At 44.6% G+C, this 18,435-nt stretch overlaps 1 protein-coding gene across 1 annotated transcript in view; it reads left to right on the top strand.

The window, feature by feature from the left end:
• RNF213 (ring finger protein 213) overlaps nucleotides 1–18,435 on the top strand; it is a 53,997-nt gene that overhangs the window by 5,172 nt on the left and 30,390 nt on the right. The window contains exons 6-27 of the mRNA XM_075720066.1: nucleotides 630–773; nucleotides 1,054–1,247; nucleotides 1,432–1,712; nucleotides 2,919–3,187; nucleotides 4,283–4,471; nucleotides 4,995–5,193; nucleotides 5,872–5,927; nucleotides 6,198–6,351; nucleotides 6,853–7,008; nucleotides 7,703–7,801; nucleotides 8,608–8,730; nucleotides 9,138–9,318; nucleotides 9,926–10,099; nucleotides 10,381–10,539; nucleotides 10,830–11,422; nucleotides 11,726–11,891; nucleotides 12,537–12,754; nucleotides 13,314–13,454; nucleotides 13,662–13,823; nucleotides 14,277–15,417; nucleotides 17,675–17,868; nucleotides 18,267–18,410. Of these exons, the coding sequence (XP_075576181.1) occupies nucleotides 630–773; nucleotides 1,054–1,247; nucleotides 1,432–1,712; nucleotides 2,919–3,187; nucleotides 4,283–4,471; nucleotides 4,995–5,193; nucleotides 5,872–5,927; nucleotides 6,198–6,351; nucleotides 6,853–7,008; nucleotides 7,703–7,801; nucleotides 8,608–8,730; nucleotides 9,138–9,318; nucleotides 9,926–10,099; nucleotides 10,381–10,539; nucleotides 10,830–11,422; nucleotides 11,726–11,891; nucleotides 12,537–12,754; nucleotides 13,314–13,454; nucleotides 13,662–13,823; nucleotides 14,277–15,417; nucleotides 17,675–17,868; nucleotides 18,267–18,410 (5,137 nt within the window). The remainder of the gene's footprint in view (nucleotides 1–629; nucleotides 774–1,053; nucleotides 1,248–1,431; nucleotides 1,713–2,918; nucleotides 3,188–4,282; nucleotides 4,472–4,994; nucleotides 5,194–5,871; nucleotides 5,928–6,197; nucleotides 6,352–6,852; nucleotides 7,009–7,702; nucleotides 7,802–8,607; nucleotides 8,731–9,137; nucleotides 9,319–9,925; nucleotides 10,100–10,380; nucleotides 10,540–10,829; nucleotides 11,423–11,725; nucleotides 11,892–12,536; nucleotides 12,755–13,313; nucleotides 13,455–13,661; nucleotides 13,824–14,276; nucleotides 15,418–17,674; nucleotides 17,869–18,266; nucleotides 18,411–18,435) is intronic.

Here is an 18,435-nt window from a genome sequence, read left to right as displayed (position 1 = left end):
TGTGTCTTGGATATGTGGAAATAGAATTCCTTAAAACTGAGGTAAACTACTGCTCATGCAAAAGGGACCCAATGTTTAATTGGGAGTTGCAGCACAGGTCATGTACTGGGTGATGTGGTACAGTTGGTACTTGAACCTTTTTTGAGTATCTGATGAATACCAAAAAAAAAAAAAAGAGATCGTCTTCTTATTTCTTACTCTTACAAGCAACATGTGCTTCACACGTGTGACTCTAATGGTGTGAAGAGCTGTTTTGATTAGTATAACTTGTTTTGCTTAATTTGTGTGAACGGGAAGAGGGATAAAGCTTAGCCATTTCAGGTGACTCTGCTGGGTGAGCTATTTCTGTTGGCTTACAATGCGGTGACCCAGATGCACCATGGCCAGAGCGTTTCATGCTGCCGTTAGGAACCCATTTTCCCTTTTGCACTAAGCTTTACACTAGGCCTCTTATGTAGCATCAGTTTGAGTGAACTGCTGACAGAGCTTATGGGTCTTGCATCCAGTAAGTTAGTGGCTCAGATCTTATTTGTTGTTTATAATGATCTGTGCAATTTAAAAAAAAAAGTAAAAACTAGAATTCTTTCTATTTTCCTTCTAATTCATTCTTGTAGTTATGTGAACCGAAGTGATGGTGTTACAGTATATTTCCACGCGGTATTGTCCAAACACTTCAAACTAAACCTTGACACCCACAAAATATTCATCAGGGGTGAAGGCATTTCTCCCTATGAAAACTGGAAGGACAACATTTGTGAGCTGACCTGCAGCAAGTAAGTACCTTCTTGCGTCACGCAGGGGCACAGGAGTGTTTTGGCTCTGGAGAACAGGATGCAATGTGGTACTTCATTTTAATACCTAAGACTGTAGCTATATGTCCATTGGTGGGTATTGCTACAAAGGGTTTTCATAGTGGAGATAACTATCCTAAAATTTTCATCATGAAAGAATAATCACCATTGCTATTAAAAATGGAGTGATGTGTGGAAAAGGAAGTATCTAGATCAGCTGACATGTCCTTTGCCCTCCTTTGCTGTGTTTTGTGTTTCCTAGGCATCTAGGAGAACATGGATACCTCATTGAAGGCACTGTAACTCTTGCAAAAGAAAATATGGATAGATTCATTCCTTACAAATACTGGGTTACCTGTGGTGGAGGGGAGTATGAATTTATTTACAAGCGTTCAGTATCAAATAATCATGTGAATCGCTGCTTATTCATAAGACGTGACTTGCTCAACAACGGAGGTGAGCTTTTCTGACTGGATCTGCATATTGGGATGATCTCTAACTTCCTATGGACTAACATTATTATTAGACAGCACTTCTGAAGTCGGAAACTTGCTGGGTCAGTGGGGGTATTTCTGTGGACAGCTGAAAGAGTGAAGGCACATGCAAATGTGTGTTTTCTCATCTGTGTTGCTTATTCTAGAATGGCATCAGTATGACGATATTGTGTGTGCAAAGCCTTCCGGAATTAAAAACATTTGGAACAGGCTTTCTGGCAATGAAAACAGAGAAGTGGTGGAAGGGAAGAAAATAGCTGCAAATATTATGTTAGAAAATATCTTCAGCATTCTTGGAACCTGGAGTCCCAACAACCTGAGAAACTTCATCTTCCAGCTGAGGCAGTTTTGTGTGGTTACAGGAAGACCACTGGTACATGACGGCAATGTAATGCCATGGATGGAGTTAAACTTCGGCATGGAGCAGGTAATCTGTTTTCTTTTAACAGATACTAGAAAACAGACATTCAGTTAGTAAACACAGGACTTTAATTTTGCTGTTGACCTTGTTGGGTTAATTTTGCTTTTCCAGTCAAAAAGTTCAGGTGTGACAGAAGCAGCAGGAATCTTTTCGGGGTGACTGCCACCATCTGCCTTGGGAACTTCAGTCGCACCTTTGCAATTAGGTGCTGTTCTGAATATCTCATACTGGTCAGCAGCAGAGCAGTGATGTGGCGACATCTTACCTGAGTGGGTTTTGTGTACGGATATTAATTTCCGAAGCCTGGCCCTTTAGTTTTGCTGCCAGTCACTCTGTTGCTGACTTCTCTGCATATGTCTCGGACTTCAAGCCTGCCTTTTTTTTTTTTTTTTTTTTTTTTTTTTTTTTTTTTTTTGAGACAAGCTCCTCCTGGTCCAGTTCTAAGCAGTGGTGCAGACAGGGCTTCTGTCCTGGTCCTAAATTTCTTACCTGGCATAATTATGAAATGTGGCAGAAACGTCACGTTGTCTTTTTGGGGGCTTTGGACTGGTGTCAGGGCTGCTCGTTTCTAACTCTCCACAGCCTCCCTCCTCCTGGTGACGCGGGAGAGGCCACAAGATGGCATACCCACCCAGTTCAGCAGAGCCCACGGGTGTTTCGTGTCTCTGCCGGTTTTCGGAGGGGTGATTTTGGTATCACCAAGCACCACAGTACTATGGACCCCTTGGATGTGGATTCAGAGTAGCTTTTGGGGGCTGTGGGTAAGGACAGAAAGCTCTCACCTTTTGCTGACTCCCAAGCAAGCCTGATCCACTGGGAAGCTGGAGTCTGCTTGCGGTGTGTGATGGTGACATAAGACAGCATTGGGCGTACGGCTGCTCAGCTCGCCGGTTCCCTTCCTGATGTCTGCCCCAGTCCCTTGACGCTCCCCAGCTCTGCTGGGCACGGGAGGCTGCAGCAGTAGCTGAACGGTGGGAGCCGGTAGCACAGAGGGGCACCAAACCGTCACAGGTACTGGGGTACCAGGCCTGATGTGGTGGTGGTGGTCAGTACCATGTGTGCTTAGATCCCGGTACCACCATGGTGCCGCGGGGCGTACAGGGCTATCGAGTGTCCTTGCTGTAACCGGCAGAAGAAAATGGCTTCAGAAGAAAAAGACTTGTTGGGGAACTAATGCTGTGGTTGCTTTGTTTCTTCCCTTCTTTATCCCAGGTGACTGATTTGCTGCTAAACTACATGAAGAAAATAGCTCTTCCTTTCCTTGCGCCAGGAGGTGCAAAAGCATCGCAGGAGGACATAGTAATAAAAAGTAAACTAGCTCTGGGGCTCACCATTCTCGCAGTAGTTGACATGCTCGGGCTGCCAGCATTTAAAAGCGATCTGGTTGACCTGTGTAGCCTCTTGTGCTTGGATAAGGTGTCACAACAAGCTGTACTGGATGAATTTCATCATATCAACAAGGCTTTTCTAGCAGTTACTAGGTATGTATGTTACTGGAGCACTTACAAGGTAGCTAACTGGGCTGGTTTTGCTGCAAGCATAGCACCCTGTGATAAAGCAATAAGGGATTCGGTGCTCTAGTGTCAGAGAATCAGAAAAAAAAAAAAAATCAGATTTGAAGGGATCTTTGGAGGTGTCTGTTCCAACCTCCTGCTCAAAGCAGAGCTAACATCCAGGCAAGGTTGCAGTTGAGTTCTGGAAAACTCCTGGGATGAAGATTGCACAACTCTCTTTGGCCCTCTTACAGTCACCTTTTTTGATGCGACTGATGTTTTACTATTGTCCAAGCAGGACTTCCCTTATTGCAACTTGTCGCTGTTGCCAGAGTAGTAGATTGAGTTAAAACTATTGGTTTTTCTTTATATATATAAATCTTATTTGTTATCCTCTTCTGTCAAACAGTATCTAGCTTCTTACCTGTTTGCTATTCATACTTACAAACTCCAATGATCGGGATCATGGTGTATTTACTCCTTTAAATTTAAATGCCATATTTGAATTCTTCTGTCTCCTCTGACGTGCATCATTACACATGTTTTTTGTTGATTTTTTTTTTCCCCTCAGAGTGCCTGCTTATTAGACTGTTATCTAACTGCTTATCTGGCACTCGGTTTTTCTAGTTCTTCACTTGCACAAGCTGCAGCTATTACATTTCCTTTTGGAGGCCTTTGTAGTACTTCAGCCCAACCGAGGAAGCCAAGAATTGTCCCTAGAATGCCTGGCTCTGTGCATCCGTGTCACCTGATCCCTGACTGAGCTGGGGGTCTCACGTGGAAACTGTGGATAAAGTATTGGCACTTCTTAGTGCTATATTAGTAGGGTTTGTGCAGAGAGATTCAGGTAAGATTAGAGCTTTGAGTCTTAAACTTTTACCATATATAGTCTTCAATAAAGATAAGATTGAGCTAAAATAATTAGCAGAAGTGATTTGAAGGTAATAGCAAGACTGAGATGTAGCTTCCCCCCCTGCCCAGGACATTCCTGAGTCCCGTAAAAAGCTATTCTTTTACTGTGTGTGTTTGTTTTGGGTTTTTTGTATTGTTTGGTTTTGTGGTTTTTTTTTTTTTTTTTTTCAGTTTGAAGATACACCTGACAAAATTTTGCGAAAGCTGCATTTATGACGAAGTAGATCAGTGGGTGTGGGTTCTTCCTCTTCTGCATTTCTCTGCTGCTCCTTCGCAACACAACCACTTGCCAATGCAAGAAGATATCTGGGCGGGGCTGGAAGGGCTTCCATTTGCTGAAACAAGGAAGCAGCAACATAGGTGAGTTTTCCAGAATTGCGGGTTATATCCAGTGCCTTGACATTGTAGTTGGTGGTGGTCACCTTTCTATCTTTTTTTTCTAACTCTCTTGTTTTCAAAAAAATAGGAAATGTAGCATGTTGATGGTTGATATTTGTGATATAGGAACACAGACCGTATTGGTTGCTCAGACTGTGGTGTATAGCAAAGCTGTGCAGTATGTTACCTTTCAGACACAAACAACCCTTAATTCTGCAAGCCATGGAGCAGCTTGCATGGTTGGTGATGCCTGCTGTGAGTTAAAGCAGCTCATGATAGGTGTTGTGCAGAATCTGAGCAAGACCTGGAGTTTATTTTCCTTGAGTGCTTCTGCTCAGTAGTTTGACACTGCTTCTGCGACTACTGGGTCTTGGGGTCTTCTACTGATCTTCAGCTGTAAATGAGAAAAGCAGAGGAGTGGGAATAAGAGTCCTTCATGGGCTGAACAAGCTTTTAGCCTTTTGTACCTTGAGAACTTGAAGATTTTGTTTTGTCTTCCATCCAGGGGGACCCTACTGCAACTAATGAAAGAAAAGAGATACTTGATGGAATTAGATAGGACTCTGGTCAAGTCCTGGATCTGTGTGCTGCCCCTGGAGAACCTGGCTGAATTTATAAAAGACTTCTCCACTGATTTGTTAGCTACTCTTCAAGGTGTTTCTTACAGATTAGAGGACATTGACCTTTCGTGGAGCAGTTCTGAGGTTTGTCTTCTGGCAGCTTTATGCAGCTAAGGGATAAAGGCTGGAACTGGGCTGTAGTGTGCCTTTTAGCAGAACTGACTGTCACTGAAGGGAATGTCGTTGGTAGCAAGTCAAAGCGCAAAGAGCTTAAAACTTAGCTAAAAGCAAAACCAGTTGTTCTGAAATAGGAGACTCCTAAGAGGAGATGAGAGGGTCTATCTGTAGCAAAAAATGTTGTTGGCATTGATGAGAGAAGGGTCTGCTTATCTGGATTTGCTCTCAGTCATTGATGGCAAATATTTTAATCCTGAGATCCTCAGATGGCTGCCTGAAATTATTTTTTGCACAGCTCTTGGGCATTTGGGCAAGGTGCTGCGGGTTTGAGAGATTTTCCTGCCTGTTGTGAAAACGCTTGTATTTGTATGAGAACAGCAGGAACTGGACAGTGCAATTAATAATAAATTTTAAACCCCTAGTCTGTAAGAAGCGCAGGTTTTGTTTGTAGAAATAATAGCCACCTATATGTTGACTCTGACATCCAGTAAATAACTTCTGCAATTTTATAGCGTATTTATAAACATGTTGGAGAAGGCATGGAAGAATACTGAATTCCCTCTTTCACAGCATCCCCTCAATTAATGAGGCACCAGTCTGTAAAATTCCTTCCACAGTTTAATATTTCTATCTTTCCATTCTTAGGTAGTAGACAGTCTTCTAAAGACACTGCTGCGTACCTTGGATGAGAAACAGGCCAGGTAACTGAAGCGCACTTTTGTGAGAACATCGTCCTTTTTATTTGCACCGTGCCTGTGGGGCGGGGTTATGCTTGTAGCTTGAATGTGTGCATTGAAATCTGTATGAATAAAAGAATCCTGTACTTCTAGCCCTCTGTCAGATAGCAACATTTTTTTAAATCCATCTGAGGGAGGGATGGTTAGTTGCCACACTGTATTGAATTTGGTGGGGTTTTTTCTTTCTTCCCCCTTCATTCAGAAAATAAATTCTTCTTTATTCCTGTCCTTCAGAGCTCTGGAAGCTCACTCTTGGCAGTCCTGCTTGATCTGTTGCCTCCAGCTGTACAAGAGGGTCTGCAAGTGCGTGAAGCGGGTACGGTGGTTCACGATTCCTGCCACTTCTGCCATGATGATTTCGAAAGTTGCCAAACTTCAGCCCACAGCAGTGAGTACCAAGGAACCATTCGTGGGTTGATATGAGCAAGATATCTAGAAGTATTACAAAAATGGTACAGCAGACTGGTTTTAGATCATATCCATTCTCAATTTGGAAAACTTAATACTCTAAATTAACCAAGATTGTGGTACGTTGTTAGATCATTTAATGATTTTGATTCTTCTTAGTCAAAATAAGGTCAAATGCCTAAGTTGGCTGTCATGGGTTTTGTTTTATGTCTGGGTTTTTTCCCTTAAATATATGTTGTCTTTACTTCCCGCAATAAGCGTCCCTAGGCACAAACTATTTGTAAGCATTGCATTTTCCCAGCCTCCCTCTATCCTTTATTCAACTAGTGGTGGGTCTCTGTTGCTGGGCATGTTTGTGCTGTGGATGCATTTAGGCTGTCTCTTTCAGAAATATTTATTTAAATCAGTTGTATGTTGCTCTCCTGCTTGAACTGTTCTCTTTTTTTTCCTTTTTCCACCTCTCCCCACCCCATGAGTGCAGCAGGTTCCAAGAGATGCTGTGCAGGAAGTTCCAGAGGTAGAAGTATTCAGTGAAGCTCTGAGAGACACTCGAACCTGGTTCAGAAATGTTTTAAACCAGAAGTTACTGAAAGATTACCCAGAGCCTGTGACGTTCTCTTCTGGTTACGAACTTTGGGTTTGTCATCTTCTAATAATATGAATAAAAATGTGTTTTACCGTAGCTTAAGCATATAGTCTTTAGTCTAACGGCTCTTTGCTGGGAGCTGTATCTGCTCTGGCTGGGTGAGGAGTGCGATGGGGACAGGCAGTACAGACTACAAGCTGAGAAGCTGCATTGTTTTAAACGCTACTGGGCTGAAAAGCAAAGGGCTGTAATTGGTGCTGCTTAGCTCACCTTATTTCTCCTTTTTCTCGGCTGTTCCAAGAGGTGTTGCTGGAATGAGGAGCTGCCACTTGTTGGCGTGTAGCTGGAGCTGTTGTCTTGCTCAGCCTGTATGTCCTACTGGCTGTTCTTCAGGCCTTCCAGCAGGCAAAGCACAGAGCAACTCCTTACAGCCTGACTCGCTCTGCTCCCAGCCTCCCTGGGACAGTTTCCAGCATCAAGGTGGAAATGGTTCATCCAAATGCCTCCTTTAGCAACTGGGACATTTTGACACTGTTTGGGCTTAAAAGCTGCCTTTTGCAGCTCTGGGAGTGCTCTTTTTTTTTTTGTCTGGATGGAAACATCTGAAAGGGCTGCAGACTGTCTGAGGAGTGTGGGGCCTCTCCTCAGCATAGTTCTTCTAATTTCCTTATTTGATTTCCTTTTTAATTTCCTAATTTAAATCTCAGCACTTAGTGTTTTGGGTTTGTTTGCTTCTCACCTGCAGGCCTGGGATGAATTTGTGAAGATCAGCTTTCCAGATGAACAGTTCACTGAGAGGTGGAAGAAGACTTTACTTGCAGATCTGGAGAGAAGAATTCAGGAGGTAGGGGGGACTACAGGCAGTCACTGCATGCTGGTGGGCCAAGCTCAGAGCGGATAGACAGTCTTCTGCTGTGCTTAGAGAGTAGCTTCTAGAGCCTGAATGGGCACGTGAAAACACTGTGGCTTTGGTGATAAAAATTGCCATTGCTGTTATAAACCATGTTCTGGAGGCTCAAAAATTGGACATGAAACTGTAGCATGCTGTATTCTTGGTGTCAGAGACTCCAGTAGCCTGCCACCCTGTCTGCAGTGCTGGTCTGTTTCTAGCAGTGACCGATGTCCTGATGCTTTAAAGGGAATTGCACATTTTGAGCAATTACCACCCCTATAGTTTTAAGAAACAGTGGGTGTTAAGTAAGCATGCAAGGACTTACAGAAGCAAAGTTGGCGCTTGTCTCTTTTCATTCATTGTGCAGAAATTGTGTTGTCCAGTCTCCCAAATGCACACCCAGATGTGTAGGTCCTTTCCAAATTGAACTTGTGTATCTTCTCATCTCCTTTCTATGTCAGCTGCAAAATTCTTTTCATGGTATAATCAGGACGCAAATATTTCCTGGTGGAAGCTTAGCTTGGAGAGATGCATATTAAGTAATCACACATTTTAGACGGAAAGATTTTCCAAGCATTTATTTGTGTCTCATCTCTCTTCCAGGCCATGATAAATGGGCTGATAGTTGGCTCCAGTAGGAAACTTACATTTTTTGACTCTGTTCCTTTTATTGTCTTAATAGCAGCACTCCTTCATGCTTTCAGAAGAAACACTTTGGAAACTTTGAGTTGATAAGAAATCTTCATTTTTCCCTGTAGGAGCCTCCAGTTAACCAAATCTTAGTCTACTGCCGTCATCAACCCAAATTTAAGCAACTTGACTCTTCCATTGACCGGTGTTTCTGTAACTGTGCCACAGAGGCTGTAACTGCAGCTTGCCAGGTATTGTATTTTCCTTCAAGGTAGGAAAAGGCAAATTTCCTGATGCCTAGAAAATTCTGTTGCGTAGTAGAGGGATGTACATTGTGGCGGAAGGAGAGTTGTGTATTCAGTCTCTTATTGCTTGAGCTGCTTGTGGATTGTTTAAGTTTGTTAAACCTATAAAAAAAAATACTGACAAGAAACCAGGAAATGAGGATCCACTTACAAAGGGTCCATGAAAAATACTTGCAATGCTTTTGCCATCATGGCTTCTGGTGTCAGTCATGTCATGCGGCTTTTTTGGAAAATGCCTCAGCACTGGAGGTGTGACTTCTTGATATCAGTGCCTGATCCCGAGAGAAAGACGGACGCAGTAGAATCCAAAACACTGATGCGTTCCTCCTCTCTGCCTTGTGTGCCTTGTGTAGACTCAGAGCAATCTTCTTGAGAAGATATCTCCCTACAACATGGGCCAGTTCAGCCAGCTTGTATCAGCTATTATTGTGAAGTCATGGCCAATCAAGAGTGGGAAGTCTGAGGATGATTTTGATGAGATTTTGCACCACATGCTTACGTGGCCTGACATCAAACATATCTTCTGCTTTAATGGTATGTCTGTTAGTTATATTTATAGGAGTCTATGAAAAGCTGTTCTGTGCCTTGCCACTCCCACTTTGCAGAGCAGCAAACAAATAAATAAAAATTGTCCTGCTCTTGTTTTATTCCCTGTCTCACAGCTCAAGGCATTCAGCCTGGTTTTGGAGAGGAAAGGCTAAGGAGAGGGAGCTAGTATTCCTCTTGCGCTAGTCCACTGCAGCCAATTCAGGATTTGTACTGGACTGCTGAACCTGTAGATAAAGTGGTTTTGTGGAACATAACTTCTTTCTCTGAGAAGTTCTAATATGTGATTGCTACACAAAAATGCACAAGTGTTTGTCATGTGAATGGATCAAAATGGCTTGTGTTTCCTCCACAGGTTTTGGGTATGGGCTTGCCATGGGAAGGTTTCTGAATTGGTTTCCTGAGATCCTGGCTGTTTCTGTTCAGAAAAACATGAGGGGTTGGAGGGTGGTGTGATGAGTTCACAGGCTTTTGGGCAGGGATTTGAATGGGAAATGGAAGCACTCTGTATCAAGACACTGAATAGTTATTGATTCTGCCTAGTTTTTGTGAAGCAGGGCTGATCTAGGTTTTACATGCTTTGTTTCTGGAACAGGAACAAACACAACACTCCTAGAAAAACTTACAGATGAAGCAAAGAATATAATGGCCACAGCAGACTCTGTGTTTATGAGTGTCCTCGATGACATCCAGGAAGGGTGTATCCTTGTGAAACATCTGGAAGAGATTTTCCGGCATGAGGAACAGTTCACCTGTATCTGGGAGATAAGTAAGAACACCATTCAAAGGTGGCATTGTTGGCTTATGGCATCACTGTAGTGATCGATGGCCTACTCTGTTAACCTACTTCAGTGATTAGTATTGTTAATTAGGTGCTTCAGCAGTTAGCGGTGCTGCCTTTGTCTTTGTCCTTTGTATGGAGTTCCCAGCTCCAGTTTTTGTTGTCTGCATTTCACTGTAGTGTTTGTGACTCTGCAAATCCAAACCTGAGTTATAGGTGCAGGGGGTGGGGAGTATCTGCCTTGTGACTACAGATGAGTTTTCTTTCAGAGCACCAGCAGCTGTCACGTGAAGACAAAGAACTACTCCAGAGTGAACTGAAAGAATTGCTGCAGAAGAGGCAAGAAGAAGTAACGCTTCTCAGACAAGACAAAAAAGCAATAGGAACCTTTCTGAGCATGTGTAGGAAGGTGAAGGCATCTGTGAAAGGTAGTGTTTTGGGGCAGCAATTTGAAAGTGGCAACTCCAGAAAACATAATTTTCTTTGAAAACGACTAGGCTTTGTAAATGGGTTTTATTTGAAACCACAGCAAGGATGAGGAGGGGTGGGGGAAGTAAACCTAGAGCATTTGAGGGATCAAGTGAGTGCTTATGCATCAAATGATATTTGTAGGGGTCTGCATGCCCAATAACATTTTGTGACTTGGTGGATTAGATGAAGTAAGCCAGGCAGAGGCTTGATATCTGATCTCTCTCTGACCTATCTCTCTGTTTTAAAGTGGATGTAGGCAAAGTGGAATTTCAACACTTGGAAGATCTTTGCTTAAAACGACTAAATACGGTTGTGAATGTGGGAGAGAGACCCATACAGACCTACTACAGCTTGAGCCCAAAGCTGAAACAATTTGCCCAGAAAATGCACTCTTTTAAGGATAGCCTGATCTTCCAGCAGTTCTGGGAGGAAGCAGCGGAGAAGGCAGGAGAGGAGTATGACAGTTCAGAAGAGGAGGAAGAGGACAGCATTGTTCCTGCATTGGACCTTGATAGTGTTTTGAGCTGTCTAATCACCCCTTGTTTTGTGAGCTATGAAAGGTTGTATGATGATCTCAGATCTGGAAGTCTCACACTTTCTGCAGTTGATACAATTTTTCAGGAATTCACAAATCATCCTGAAGATATCAAAACTGAACTAAATACCATATGTAAGCTTAGACCTGGAGAAGCTGGAGATTGGGTTGATCAGCGATTTGAGCAGATCCAGCAGTACCATGAAATGCACTTAACTTTTGATGCTGCGAAGATCATTGCCAGTGTCAAAGAGAGTTTAAGCCTCTCTGGTGACTTCAGTATCCTGGAAAACTTGTTGGACATAGTAAGTATCCACTTCTTCAGCTCTGTACTGTCCAGGTGTTGGCTAGAAAGCTTGGGTAAATCTGAACCTTCTCACAAGTCTATCCCAGTCTGTCAAGAGCCATTCCTTGTCCCAAAATGCTTATCTGAGATAAAAATTAAGTGTTCAAACAAAGTGCTTTTGTGTAATCTTTCTCAGAAGAGAGGAGATGGTATTCCTCTGTTTGGTGTGTGGCTTTGCAGAGGGCTTTCCTTTCCCTGCTGGAGAACGGGTTGTGTTTCCCCTTTCCAGACTGAATATTTGTTTGCACTGCTTGCTTTGTAGACAGAAAAGCTTGAATCATACAAGACACAAAAGCTGGACTCCATCAGCCCTGAGCTTATGCGTGCCAAGACACTGCTGCAGGGGATCACAGTGAAACGACGTGGGTGTCTGAGGGAGCTGGCCCAGCAGAAGGAGTTTGTCTGCTGGGTCAGAGAAGCACTGAAAGGTGTGTGCTGCTCACCCAGGAATTAGGCAGCTAGTACTAGAAGGGATGCCAGTTTGTGTGGGGGCAGAAGGAATGCCATGTCCCTGACCCATCTGCTATCTTTATGCCTTCACAGCTTCTGGTATTGATAGAGTTACAAGCATCTCTTATGGGTTTTGGTGTGGAACGTGCTATGAAGTAGTCCCTTTAAACATGCCTGTGCCACTGTAGTCTCGTGCAGCACACAGTAGTTACCCAGCCCGATAGCTGGGCTTGGTCTGAAGGTTTGTAATAGCTGCCACTATTCGGTTCAGACCGGTTATTTAAGAGAACAGAGGCCATCCGTTTAACAGGATGGCAGTGGTCTGGGTTGTATGTCTGCCAGCTCAGTTGTCTTACATGCACAGACACACACCCCCTTTGCGTTGCTTCCGTCCTGGCTGTGAATTTGCCGTTTGTGGCAATGTGGAGAAAAGCCAGGGCCAGGGATGTCATTAATGTGAATGAATCACCTACTAAGGTTGCTGGTAGGATGGGTGGAGGGAAGTTGCACAGGAGATGCTGTTCAAAGGCATTCTTTCTGCAGTTTCTATAAAAGGTGGTGATGTGGAATTGCATTAGGGGTGCCTCATTTCTTATTCATTCATGTGTTTTATCTCATTTAAGATATAAATGAGCTGAAGGTATTTGTAGACTTGGCCTCCATATCTGCTGGGGAGAATGACATGGATGTGGACCGTGTGGCGTGTTTCCACGACACTGTGCATGGCTACTCTTCCCTGCTCTACGAGCTTAGGCAAGAGTCAGGGTTTGAGGACTTCATGCACTGCTTGAGGAAGCTGTGGCGAGCCCTGGACAGTGATGAGAATCTTCCCAAGAAACTGGTGAGTTCTGCTGGAGCAGGTCCTCTCTATCCTCTTGTGTTTCTGCCTTCCAAGAGTGGCTGGAAGATTGACTGCACAGGGCAAATTGCGCTTGTCTGGGGACATCACAGCAGCTCTTGTTATTGGAAGAAAAATGTCTTGTGTTTCCGTGGCACAAAAATTCACTGCAGCAACTGTATCTGGAATAGCACAGATTTCTCCAGAGCGCTGCTGAGGCTTTCAAGTGTGGCATGGTGTAGCTTTGCTCTTGCAAGAGTTTGATGATGCAGAAAAGGGAAGGCACGTGGCTGGGAACTCTCTTATTCTTTGCAGCAGGGCATGTTTCTACAGCAAGAGGCATTGAAGCACTGTGGGCTCTGTTTGTTTAGCCTCCCATGGTGTTGGTAAAGAACAGCTGTGCAGAAAGATTAGGCTGTGGCCAGTAGTCGTTCCTTTCTTCCTTCCCCATCCTGAAACTCTTATGCCAGCCCAAGCTGTTTGTCCTGGACACAAATGTAATCCTGGAAAGAAGTGCCAAGTCAGAGTGATTAGGGCAGTGCCATGTCTTCTCTTCCCACAGCGTGCTTCAGCTCAACACTTAGAGTGGTTGAAAACAGTGAAAGAGAGCCACGGGTCTGTGGAGCTCTCATCGCTGTCGCTGGCAGCTGCCATCAACAGGAGAGGAATATATGTTCTCAGAGCACCAGCTGATGGCCAAAAGGTGAGGCTGCCTGGCTTCCCCCCCCTCCTGCAGATAACACTGCTGTTACGTCGGTGACTGTCAGAAATGTGCTGTAGCTTTTCTCCCACTTTGCACAGTTCCTTTTTGGGGGCTGCTGCCTCCTAAGTGCTCACCTTGCTGGGTGTAGCACTGCCTCAGGAGTGGGACCTCAGTGCACATCAGCACTAATGACTTGCTCTCTGGCAGGTTACTTTGGACAATGTCCTGTGCTTCACCCTCCCAGGGAGCTCTGGGGATAATGAAGCGTCATGGAAATACTCTCTGGCAGAGCTCCATGAACTGCAGAACAAACTGATGCTCATGTCGGCAAAGGGAGAGCAAGGCTTGGAGGTGGAGAAGTTCTCTGAGGTCAGATTTCAAACCCAGTGGGTTACTGATGTTGAGGCTGGGATTGGATTTTGCCTTGAATATCAGCTTTTAAGACTGTGGTTTACAGCTGAGTTGCTGGGGATGAATAGTAGCAGGCAGATAGATGTTCCTACCTCTTTGGTTCCCTATTAAGGTGGAACTAAGCTGGAAAGTGGACAGTGGACTGGTACCCTCATCCTCTGGCTCCACTGGGGATGGCTCCTGGCTGGGAGGGTTGCTTGTGGTTTTGTAGCAAGCTGGGGATTCCTTACTGGCTTTCTGGGGATACTGCTGTTAAAGCCAGAGAGTCTTTTGTTACTGTACAAGGCCTGACACACCTGGCTTGGGACCAAAGCCTTTATTTTGATTGAAAGTCTCTCCTGTGGTTTCATGACTGGGACTTGTCTTGGTAAATGGTTTAGTATTTTTAATCTCTCCTCTATCCTCACACAGATCTTTTTCAATGTCCGAAGACTTGCACAGGCCTTTATAGACCTTTATTCAGCTGGGAACATGCTCTTCCGCTCCTGGCTTGCTCGTGTGTATTGTTCACCCAAAATAGAATCACGTGTTCTTATAGACTTCTCTTTGGGACCGATCCCAGTGCTAGAAGGGCAAGGAGATGTGGCGGCTGTGCTCCCAGGCCTCTGCAAGACAATGGAGAGTTTCCTGGAGAGTTGGAAAAGCTTCATGTATGAAAAACGACTCCAGCATTTCTACCTGAACTACTACACTGCTGAGCAGCTGGTCTATTTGTGCACAGAACTGGGGCAGAGGGTGCCCAGCCAGGGTGCCCTGATGATGCTTTCGTTCCTAAAACACAACTGCACCAAGCAGGATGTCCATAGAGCCTCCAGGGGTGAGGCGCCTCCCAGCTCAAGGAAGGCTATTTCTGACTTCCAAGTGACGCTGGATGGGATGAAGGACCTGACTGCACGGCTGGAGTACATCTGGGAGTGCTACATGAGCAACATGGCCTCCTTCCTTCCGAACTGCCTGGATATTGATACGCTTGGCGGGTGGCTGAAGAATCTGGCCAGCTGGGAGAGAGAGCATGTCACACGAGACTTTCCACAGGATCTTCTCTATGTTGGTCAGCCCAACCTCATCACATGCCCTCGCTCCGAGGTGCTCACATCTGCTCTGGCTATTTACATGAACAGCCCCAACCAGCCCCTTCCCACTTTTGACGAAGTTCTCCTGTGCACTCCTCAGACCACTGCTGAGCAAGTGGGGCTCTTCCTCAGGAGGTGCCTCATTCCCTGCAGCGGAGGAGAGAAAATTTACACCATGCTATATGCAGATGAGCTGAGTTACGATGTCAGCTGCAGAGCAGAGGAGCTATTCCAGTACCTGCAGCACTACAACAAGACCTATCGCCTTGTCATTCTGTGCAACTGCGAGAGGGAGCACAGCTACATCCCTTCTGTCTTCAGCCAGTACAAAGTGCACATGATACCCCAGAGGCCACTAGCTGAAATCCAGCAATACCTTCAGCACCACTACAGAGTCGCTCAGCCTTCAAGCTCAGCTGCTTCTGTGTTCAAGGACAATATGTGCGTTGGGATTGTGTCCTCCAAAAGAGCTGGTGTGGGTAAGATGTCACATGCAAAGCAGGGTCTGCTGAGTGTTAAACTGGAGCGGGGTTCACCTTGCCAAGATTTCTGCCCAAGTCGTAAACATCTAGGCAAAAAGAATGATGCAGACTATAGTCAGTGGAGTGAGGTGAAAGCTGTAAGGACAGCTCATCTTGTCCTGAGATAGGCATCTCTACAGATGGTTCATCTTGCTAATCTGACACCTGTCTCTTTCTACTGACTTACATCATTAACATAAACTAGATAGCTAATGCTTGATAAGATGAATCTGACCTCCTGAGGTTAAAAGATGCCTGCAGGAAAACATATGTGAGATGGGACAAGGGTTGTAAAGCCTGCCTGTTTTTCTTGCATAGCAAATGATTTTTGGCTGTCTCTTAATGCAAAAAGCTAGGGGGCATTAAGTAAAACTACTTGGCAGGCTGAAAAGCAAACAGAAGGAGGTGGTTCTTCAAACAGTGCTTAGTTAAATTGTGGAACCCAAAGCTTTACACAGGCTTAAAAAGTGATTAGATATAGTCATGAGAGAAACATCCATCAAGGGCTATTAAACACAAAGATGCTATCTCTGACATCGGAGTTCCTGAGCTGCAAATCACTAAAAAAAAATACTGGGAGAGAGTTGCTGTGTGTCAGCTGTGTTCTTATCCTATTCCTTAGCTGCTGTGCCCTGTTAGAGGTTGGTGGTCCAGTAAGTGCTTTGGCTGTCCAGCTGTGCGTGTCTCTTGCATAGGCTTTGAGTCTGAAGTACTTCTAGTGCATGCATAGAGGAGCAACATCAGACCTTGCTTTTTCCTTACAGCAGCCATTCTTGGGTGCAGGCAAGCAAAGCAAAACAAGGAATTCATTCCCTACTTCCCATGGGCAGGCAGGTGTTCAGCCACCTCCAGGAAAGCAGGGTCCCATCACCTGTAACGGTTACTTGGGAAGACAAAACGCCATAACTCCAAACATCCCCCCTTCTTTCTTCTTCCCCCAACTCTATACGCTGAGCATGACGTCATACGGTATGGAATATCCCTTGGGTCAGCTGGGGTCAGCTGTCCCGGTTGTGTCCCCTCCCAGCTCCTTGTGCCCCCCAGCCTGCTCGCTGCTGGCGTGAGGAGCAGAAAAGGGCTTGGCTCTGTGTAAGCACTGCTCAGCAGGAACGAAAACACCCCTCTGTTATCAACACTTGTTTCCAGCACGAATCCAAAACATAGCCCCACGCTAGCTGCTGTGAAGAAAATTAACTCTATCCCAGCCAAAACCAGCACAACTTTAAACTCTCTGTATCTCAACCAACGAGTTTTCTCACTTCTACTCTTCCGATTCTCTCCCCCATCCCATGGGTGCTTAGTTGCTGGCTGGGGTTAAACCACAACAACTACCACCCCAATGAGAAAGGTTGGGCTCAAAAGGGAAAGTGTACTATGTTGTTTTCCAGGGATTAGTGAGAAAATCCAAAACAGTTTTGGTAACAAATGGCATCCTTTGTCACACTTGAACCCAGGGCAGCTCTTGGGTATTATCTATGAATGGTTGCTGCCTCAGCTTCAGTCTGAAAAGCTATATAAACCCACCTTTTTTGTTGTGTTACAAACCTTTCATAGTGCTGAGGGTGAGTTTGGAGTTTCCAGAAGATTAGAAGAGACAGCTTCACCCAGACACCCATAACTGGGAAGCATTCGTGGAATGAACCTCCCACAGCCAGCTCCTGCACTACATATGGCATAAAGGGTGCGATGGGGTGTAGCCAGTGGACATGGAACGGTCTTTCCATTCCCTGTGTTAATCTGGGGAACAACAGTTGCAGACTACAGCCAACCACCAAGAGCAAACCCAAATCATTGGCATTGGCCGAATGCTGGCAAAATTAGCTCCTATAGGATAAGATAGGAAACTTGAGGGTGCTTTTATCTTTGACAGCAACCGTTTCCCTCCACCCCCCATGTTTTGACTTTAGAAACAACCACATAATAGAACAGATTTAAGTCCTAATAAAAAGTAAAGCCTTTCTCAGGTAGTCTAGGCAAAACAAGCCACATGGATAATGGCAGCCTTCAGTAGCCAACAACAGCAATGGCTTCGATTCCAGGCTGCGGCTGCTCTAACCAGATTTAGGCTTTCTTCTGGAATGCCTTTTAGGAAGGTTCAGAGATCTCAGAGGATAGGGTACTTAAGCATTTGACTTCCTTCTTTCTATTATGACCTTAATATGATGCGTTTGATATTGATGTCTTTAAATTCTTTTGGTGTTTTTTATGATGAAAGGGAAATCTCTGTATGTGAAGAGGTTACATGAGAGACTGCAAGCAGAGCAGCCTGACTATACAAAACTTCTGAAAACCATCAGACTAATTGAACCAGAAGTGGATGAGGATGAAGTGCTAAAATCTCTTCTGCCTTTTCTGAAGAGAAAACACCAGACAAAGCCCATGATATTCCACTTTGATATTACCTCTTCAGTAAGTACATCCCTCCCACAGGTGCCTTGTCCTAGAAGTCCTGTGTGGATCCTTGCAGAAGTTGTTTCTTTAAAGCTTTTGTTTCTTAGTAAGCCATTTCACTAGGACGTGTTTTCTAATTGTTGTGTAAGTAAGTAACATAAAGAACTCTTTACCATCAAGGTGGTTGAACTCTGGAACAGGTTGCCCAGAGAAGCTGTAGAGTCTCCAACCCTGGAGATATTAAAAACCTGACTGGACGTGGTCTTGGGCAACCTGCTCTAGCTGAGCCTGCTTTGAGCAGGGGGTTGGACAAGGTGCTCTGCAGAGGTCCTTTCCACCCTCAACTGTTCTATGACTCTGTGAAGTTATGATGAGTAAATAAAGAGGAAATGCGTTTGTGTCTGTTCTTGTCATAGGTACGAAGTGGAATTCCAGAGTTTCTATTCAAGCTGTTGGTTTTGCAGTATCTGACAGATAATAATGGAAATATGTGGCTGCGACAGAAATGCCATTTGTATATCATTGAAATCCTGGAGATATCACCAGTGCCAAAGAAAGCAGCAAGACATGTATGTACACAGCAAT

This window comes from Pelecanus crispus, chromosome 12 (assembly GCF_030463565.1).
Source record: "Pelecanus crispus isolate bPelCri1 chromosome 12, bPelCri1.pri, whole genome shotgun sequence".
In the NCBI taxonomy this organism is placed as follows: Eukaryota; Metazoa; Chordata; class Aves; order Pelecaniformes; family Pelecanidae; genus Pelecanus; species Pelecanus crispus.
This window is presented reverse-complemented; position numbering and strand designations above follow the sequence as displayed.